Here is an 8,548-nt window from a genome sequence, read left to right on the forward strand (position 1 = left end):
ATGGAGGACAGGGTGTGGATTGTGTGCCTTCTTGTCATTCTGACGCTGGGATGGACTGAGGCTCAAAGTCAGGACAACTTCACCAGGTACGCTGAGAGATTTTACACTTAATGTCTCAAGGTATGTGTGTCAACTCTACGGCTATCAATGTCCTTCTTGTGCATTGGTTCCCTTGCCCTCATCCTGCTTGTGCACATGTGGCATGCCATTTTCAAGCCCACATCTGTCTGGATTAACTACTGTGTGTTTTTTCCTCTCCTGGTAGCAGTATTATGATTACAGAAAGCCCAGTAGTAATGTAAGGTTGCAGTGTTTGGAAGATGTGGCTGGCGTCACATAAACACGCATGCTGTAATTTATGTAGTAATTAAACCGGTAGTTTGTCATCATGTTTTGGTCAAACCTGGAAATATATTCTGACTGAATATTTTTTAAGAGATGCTTGTTGAACCTTGTGTTTGCACTGCTATGGCTTCTTCCACACACGGCGTTTAAATTGAACATGAGATAAACAAATGCCTGTGGGTTGTTCAGCTCCAGATGGTCCAGAAGGGAGGGACTCCACGGCTACTGTTTTTTTTTTTCTGGCCAAATTTGGCTTTAGACAAACAAAGTAGACAAACAACTTATGTCTGACTAACATGACAGAACCGAAGATGGACTAAAAATCATATTGATTGTTCCTGCAATGTCAAAGATTATTCATTTTGCTGCCAAGAAAAAAGCACAGTACAACCAAAATTGAGCTACAGAGTTGAGCTTGATGTTAAAATGCAGCAGAGAAAAACTGACAAGAAGCCAGAAAAGCAAACATCTAGATTAACGAGCCTACTGCCAAATTAAAGGTTGAGGCCTTCCCCTCTGTCATCTGTGTTTATCAAAGTGTGTGTGAGCTACTCCCTGTGAGTGGGCAACTTTCTTGTGGTACAGCAAGTGTGTAGAGAAAGCTCACAGCACTTATACTATATATATTGATAGTCTTCCTGGCTTGGTTTTAAGAAGAAAACAAAAACTAGGAGAGTTCATTTGGAACCTCCCCAGACTCTGAGAACAGAGGCGGACTGTGCCCCTGTGGTTTTCAGCGTGTATGTAAAAGTATGTGTGTGTGTGTGTGTGTGTGTGTGTGTGTGTGTGTTTTCTACATCAATACTCAGTGAAGCCGTTTTTTTCTTTCAATGCAGCGTGTCAAGCTAAATGCAGTTGATGGTGGTTGTGTGATACTTTTTAGGCCCGTCTTCCACTGCGGAGGCCACCTGGTCACAGACTCTGGGATCGTGGCCACTGAAGGATTCCCCAGTGCATACAAACCCAACAGCAAATGCACCTGGTACATTACTGTGAGTCATTTCAAATCACTACACCAGTACATTAACCAAAACACTCACAACAGTTCGGCCAATATCATCAAATGACCAGTTTGAGTCAGATTATGTATTGATGTAATGTGTTGTTGGTAGCGCGTACAAAAGCTGATGAACAAAAGTACTGTATAAATATTAATAGAATATGCAAGACGAAGCAAAACACCCGACGAATCGTGGGTATCCCCCAGTTCAGATGAAGACACCCAAACAAAATAGTTCAAAATAGAACTGAATTCTAACAACATTGGACATTACAGTCTGGCATAAGGGGGCTTTTTTCTCATTCATGCCTCCAGCGATAAATGGCTAGTGACACTTCTTCTAGGCTGCACTCAGTTTCAGTTTTGGTTTATTCCATTTGTTCTAAATGAACATACAGGATGTGGACAGGGACTAAATATTAAATGTATGTTTAGTTTTATTTTATTTAAATCCCTTTCCCAGCTTTATAGTTAGAAGAATAAGCTTAACAAACAAACACACAAAGTTCAAGGCCAAAAGCAAACTGCCTGTGACTCATCATTGAAGGCCTTATCATCTTAGTTGGAACATACCATCTGCCAAGGTAAACGTAGGGGAAGCTGGACTGATACAAAGTGCTGGTAGTACATATTAACAAAGAAAGTATTAATTTGATATTTCTTCATATCTGCTGACAGTCTAAATGTATCTTTGGTCACACACGCACCAACTAGGTTCACAGCTTTAACAGAAAGACATTTACAGATGAACAGTTTTGCCCCTTTTCCCACAATTACGCATTGCCCCGTCACTCACTGCTGAGGGTGCCTAATGAGACACACCTGTTGTCACTTTCACTAATTAAACTGATGACCTGAAACAACACCTGCAGGACCACAGAAAACTATCCCCTTTTAGCCCCTTTCACAGATAATAATTTAATTTAAAATGTTTGTATTTGGTTACCTAGATAAATTAACAGGTTAAGTCAAACATTGGATTTTAAATTAATTTGTATACACACCGAATATTAATTTGTGGAAATAAATATAAGCAACCTTTTTCAAATCATGACTCCAAGCATTTTATAGCAGCTCAATTACACAATTTATTTATTTTTAATCTTGTTTTGTGCTTTACGTTTGACATATTTCCCTCAAAATCAGTCTGAAATAACTGGTATATTTGGCTACTTGCAAAAAGAAAGAGTTTATTAAATCTAAAACCTATCTTTACAAAAATTGTGATCACGACGGCGGCTAAAGCTAACTTTTTTAGCGGTCTTTCCTCAAAGTGTTTCCTGTTGCTCCCTACAGGTCCCAGAGGGTCATGTCGTCATGCTGTCTTTCCGCCTCTTCGACATGGAGCCCGACCCCACCTGTCGCTACGACTACCTGGATGTCTACAACGGTCACACCCGATTGGTGCAAAAGATGGGTCGTTTCTGTGGGACGTTCAGGCCCGGCGCAGTCATCTCCACCTCCAACACCATGATGTTGGATATGGTGTCCGACGAATCGACAGGAGGAAGAGGCTTTATTGCTTACTTCAGCGCGGGGAAGCCACATATGGAAGGTGTTGACGCGTAAAACCACACAATCTGCTCTAGGATAAACAAATCATAAAAATCTGTAAAAATGTTGGACATAGTTTAGGTATACATGTTTGTTTTACCCCAAATGCAGAACCACAGTGAAAAACAAACCCTCATTCCCTTTTTGATAAAGGTCAAAGTGTGGTGTATCAGCATCTCCTCTTCTTTATTCCCAAAGAACACCAGTTCTGTGGAGGACGTCTGACGAAATCGCAGGGCTCTGTCAAGACGCCCAACTGGCCCAACTCTAATTACCCAGCAGGCATCAGCTGTTCCTGGCACATCTCCGTAGAACCAAGTAATGTAAGCAAAACAAAAATGAAAGTAGCCTAAATGTGGGGAGGGTTTTAATGCATGTACGCGTAATCGTTCCCTAACCATCAACGGACCTTACGCCAGCCAAGCTAACGAGCTAACAAATGCTAATTGTTGGAAAGGCGCAAATGTCTTAAAACACACATTTTTTAGGCTAGCTAGCTAATTTTGTCTAGTCTCCTAGCTTCCATCTTCAAAGTGGAAGACTGACTTCACAGCACAATATGCCATCTCAAATTTTGAATGCTGTTCAAGAAGGTTTGAATCTGGTCATCGAAAGTGCCGTGCAGCTTGTTGCAAAAGGGAAAAGAACATTTCTTGTAAGGTGATTTTAATCCTAGGTGTGTTATGAAGGAGGGGAAGGAGAAATACAAATAGTAGTAAAGGGGCCCATCAAAAGGAAATGTTCAACCTCAGGTCCCTGAGTGTGTTGGGGTCTGTGACAGCGGTCTTATGACGGATTTCAAATGAAAGACTTCATTGAGTGCCTGAATGTGTGTTCATGTGTGCCAAGAGATTGAACGCAAGGAAAGAGGGAAAGAAGTGAGAGCGAGGGAGAGAGTAAATGCCCTTTCTGTATTTCAGAATTCAGCCCCTTCTCCTCCTACACCACCACTTACTGTATGTCTGCACTGTGCTGGATTCATGAAAATAAACCAGGTCACGTCAACCATTCCCCGTTATATACTGTATATCATAGTTTGTGCTGGCATGTTTTGTGTTTATTCCCACCTCTTCCCCAGGTGATCGAGGTGAAGTTTGTGAAGCTGGACTTGGAGCCTGACACGTACTGTCGCTACGACTATGTGGCATTGTTTAACGGGGGAGAGAAGGATAACACGCGGCGAATTGGGAAGTTCTGTGGAGACAGGCCTCCAGGGTGAGAATACTGGATGTTTAAAGGGGCAAAAAACATGCTTAAAGTTGCTTTTTCGAAGAGTGAACCCAATATTCTTTCTGCATTTTCATGCCTTTCCCCTTTACTATTCCTCCTCATGTCATTCCCTACATGTTTTCTCTCTCTATTTCCTCATCCTTTATACAGAACAATAGTGACAAAGGGGAATGAGCTCCTGGTCCAGTTTGTCTCTGACCTTAGTGTGACCTCAGATGGCTTCATGGCCCACTACTCCAGTGTGCCCCGCGGGTCGAGGACACCAACCGCAGGGGGAGACTTCATCCATCGCCCTCAGACCACATCAACACCACAACGAACAGTCTTGGCGCCAAGCAAACCCACCAAACCAACTCCTAAACCTAGACCCACCCTCAGGCCTAAACCCACCCAAAAACCAGGCAGAAGACCACTGGTAAAGAAACCGCTGAAACCTCCGTCACGTAAACCTACCATCAAGCCTGCAGTCAAGCCCGCGGCTAAACCCAAACCAGCTAGACCCACACCTAAAGCACCTGTGAAAAAGCCTGCACCTAAACCTGGAACCAAACCAATAACCAAGCCTAAGGTTATTAAGCCAACGCTCAAACCAAGCATCAAGGTTAAACCCATACGAAAGCCTACACTGAAGACCAAACCCACCTTAAAACCTAGAGTAAAACCATTAAAGCCAACCCCTAAGGGTGGAGTTAAACCAACAGCCAAACCCAAGATTAAGCCTAAAGCTAAGCCCAAACCTCGAGTTATCAAGACAGTAACGAAGAAGCCTGCTGTGAGCAAGAAACGTAAGTGAAAGTAATTGTTTAAGCTATCAATCTGCACTCTGCTTTTATATATGTAGTCTATATGTGCACACCTGTAATGAGAAGCAAATGAATGTGCTTATCTTGTGTTTGTTGACTTGTGTGTTTTCTTTAGCTTTACCACTGAACCCACTGTGTACACAAGCCTGTAAGAGGACAGGAACTCTCCAATCCAGCTTCTGCCCTCATGACTTTGGTAAGCCACATAAACTGCTCCCCTATTCTTCACATCCCCAACAACACAAGCATAACTTATTCTAATATAATTGTTTTGGGTGTGCCTTTTGTAAAGCAAATCTCATACAAACGCCTTTTCTCTTTTGGATTTTTCTCTTATTTCGCCTTATTTTAGTGATTACGGGTAAGATCACTTCTTTGACCGCTGGTCCCAGGGGCTCATCGACAGTGGAGGTATCCATAATCAAGGCCTATAAGACAGGACGCCTGAACATCGCCAAATCAGGGCCCCTCATGTCGGTCACAATGACCTCCACCTGCAAGAGATGCCCCGGACTCCTCAAAGGTATAGTATGTTTACATATAGTACTTTCTATGCTGTCTGTTTGTGTATATAACACACACTCAAGCAACATTTTTACAGACTATAATGTGACCCTCAACCGTCAGGTATTCAAAGTTGATATCAAATGGTAAAACTTGACTAGTCAACTGATGAGGATTCTGCATTAGCTCTATAAGTCATACAGAGGATACACAATCAATGACTGTGCATTAAACCATGTATAACCTGTACTTAATGTTGTAAAAAAGGATATCAATTCAAGTATAAATGACACCAATTCTTCAAATGAAGTTAAAAAAATCAGCTTAACTGTTAGAAACTTAGATATGGATATTGCTTGTGGTGCATGAAGTTAAGAAATAAAGTAAATGCTGATATATTGAATCTCTTAAAGGGGAATATGATGATTTTGGCTTATAAATTAAAGAGCACAAAGTCTCACTCTATGCAGACAATGTGATTTTTTATTTAGCCGATATATTCCTAATCATAAATGGCATTCGTAGAAAATGAGGAATATTGTGATGTGGCTGAGAATAACCTGGTTTGACACATTCGGACAATTATTTCCTCCTGTTCAGGCCGGAACTACGTGTTGATGGGAAAAGTGGACGCACAGGGCAGCGGCCTCCTCAGCCCCTCCAGCTTCACCCTCCTCTATAAACCCATCCACGCCAGAGCATTGGCCAACCTCGCGAGCAAACCCTGCTGACATCACAGCTCATCCAACCAATCAGATGGACAGCCCTGACTATCTCTCTGAAAACATGTAGCTTGTGTGAAAATATGATGAGTTATACCCGGAACCCTTTTTTTACATGATGCATGAACAGTTATTATAAAACAGTACATGTGCATCAGTGTTATATTTTGTATTTTGTATGTAAATTATATTATTTCTGGGATAAAAGATGCACATTGCTGAATCATGTAGTTTTGGTGCTTGAGGTGATTTTTATATCTCGTTTCTAGTATTTTACTTTATACATGAAGTAATAACCCACAGTTAAAATGTATATAAAACACAAATGAAAACATACAGGTGATTACATGTTAATGTCATTAAATACACAAACCACCCCAGTCCTTTGAGTCCGATCTAACTTTATTCATCCGTGAACTCTTAATTGAATGATGAACGTAGCTTCCTTTAAATTAACCCATTTAAGGATAATTCCTTGACTTTGAGAAAGACCCTCTGTTGAATAAAATAATGCCTTCTTCAAGAGTCTGCTCATGATTTTAGACATTATTATATAATTTATGTTATATGCCACTCTCACTGCCACACCCTCTTTTTGACAAGAACACAAACGCTCCCACACATTTACACCCGTGGTGGTAAAAAAGGTTTTTAAAAAAAAAACTGTTTATGCTAATTTGTTAAAGGTCCCCTATGATACTGTTTTTCATCAATATATTACAGGTTTCAGATATATACAGAACATGTCTCTGATTGGCTCCAAACACCAAACAGATCATTGCAGCATCCCATAATCCCCTCGGTCTCAGCCCCTTTTCAAAAGTGCTGATTCTCTGTCTGTTACTTTAGATGAAAATAAGGAGCCCCCCTCCCCACGCCCCTCTGAGAGAGATTTGGTTAAAAATAACACAATGGTGCTCTAGGAGGAGATTCAGGTGATAAGGTGGGGATTACCTTGGTTGGTGATTGGCTAATGGTTACACAAGCCAAAAAATCAATGGATAAGGACAAAAAGTGAGAGAATCTTTTTCCCTGAAACTTTCAGACTCTCTTTCCACAGAGGGGACACATGTTGATGTATAAAAGACATTACAAAGTGGATTTTGCATAATAGGTGACCTTTAATGTAATTCCCTGCAACAACAGCAAACGTAATCATTGATGATCACTCACAGACAAGAGTGTTTTCTATCTTCTCAATTACCTATCTGCAATATAGCAATTAAGTGATATTTCAAATATACTTTCACTTTGTAAAAAATAGATAACTCACAGACTATGTCAGGACTTATGTTAACGTCGTGTGGTAAAACAACAACAAAAATATACTATTTGATTGAACCAAACAAAGAGTAGATGTTATACTCGAGACCTAATGGGATACATTGAGTTGTTGGACCTGATTTGAAAGCATACATTTGTTTGTCTCACATGTGACAATAAATAAATACATTTTTCTCACTTTCTTGGTTTTCCTGTAAAGAGTAATGCCTCCTTCAAGAGAAACAACTATGACCTGGGGACAAGAGGTCACAAATAGAGATTTTGTCTCAATGTTGGGAGCATTACTTCCTGTAAAAGCATTAGGTCGACATCTAGTGGCGTGTTGAAGTTATTGCAGTGTGTGAAAAAAAATGTAAATAAGTGAAACTCTCAGAAATGTATTTCAAGGTTCAAGAGTTTTATTGTCCTTTGTACATAGCTACAGTGTAGTTATGACAATTACATTCTTAGGTCCTCCAAAAGTAAAACACAATAAAACAGATAATAGTCAAATGAAATAGAATATAATAGGAATAGTGCAGAATAGTCTATAAACAAGTAATTGGAATATTGATATATGTAAGTTACAAACAGATTGTGCGTGTACTTTAATTTGAATAGAAGCAATGTGCGACACTGACTGAAGGCTTTTCAGTATTTTTACAGATGTGTTATTGTTGCTCATACCTAAGCTTTTGTGACTTGGTAACATATTCATAAGAGATTAAAACTAGTATCCAAACATTTAGTCGGATAATGAAATACTATTTGAAAAGTCAAACCATGGTACTAAAACAGGATTGCTTGAGGGGAGTTAAGAAAAAATCATGAGACAGAAAAGGTTGCAAACTAAAAGGATGCAGAACAGCTTGGTGGTCCACGAGGCAAACAGGTCCAGGGTGTTGTTCCAGTAGGTATCCATGCTGGATAGTGCCTTGTAGTCAGGGTTACGGANTGTGCAAAGACCAAGAACATGACACTTTCCCCACCAACAAATATTATTGTGCGTTGACGGCAGGTAGTGGCACAGGTGGTGCAATCTGCATGTTAACTATATGATCACATGTTGGATAAGGACTGACTCATCATTTGAAACAGCTTACAGTTTTCCATCACCGTGATACTTT

General features: G+C 40.3%; 1 protein-coding gene across 1 annotated transcript; it reads left to right on the forward strand.

The window, feature by feature from the left end:
* LOC104957291 (procollagen C-endopeptidase enhancer 2-like) lies at positions 1 to 6,642 on the forward strand. The gene is made up of 9 exons (XM_010784913.1): positions 1 to 86; positions 1,229 to 1,337; positions 2,642 to 2,900; positions 3,098 to 3,222; positions 3,978 to 4,114; positions 4,280 to 4,914; positions 5,048 to 5,128; positions 5,285 to 5,455; positions 6,037 to 6,642. The coding sequence occupies exons 1-9, from the start codon at positions 1 to 3 to the stop codon at positions 6,165 to 6,167; spliced, it is 1,734 nt and encodes a 577-aa protein (XP_010783215.1). The 3' UTR covers positions 6,168 to 6,642.
* Positions 6,643 to 8,548: the final 1,906 nt, after the last annotated feature.

Source organism: Notothenia coriiceps, unplaced genomic scaffold, assembly GCF_000735185.1.
Source record: "Notothenia coriiceps isolate Sejong01 unplaced genomic scaffold, NC01 NC01_scaffold00026613, whole genome shotgun sequence".
Classification (NCBI taxonomy): Eukaryota; Metazoa; Chordata; class Actinopteri; order Perciformes; family Nototheniidae; genus Notothenia; species Notothenia coriiceps.

Bases quoted from the DNA above. Each gene is read 5' to 3' on its own strand.
- LOC104957291 (XM_010784913.1), top strand. From the start codon at position 1: ATGGAGGACAGGGTGTGGATTGTGTGCCTTCTTGTCATTCTGACGCTG. The intron at 3,223-3,977 runs GTAAGCAAAACA...CCTCTTCCCCAG, and splicing joins TCTCCGTAGAACCAAGTAAT to GTGATCGAGGTGAAGTTTGT. The intron at 4,915-5,047 runs GTAAGTGAAAGT...TGTTTTCTTTAG, and splicing joins GCCTGCTGTGAGCAAGAAAC to CTTTACCACTGAACCCACTG.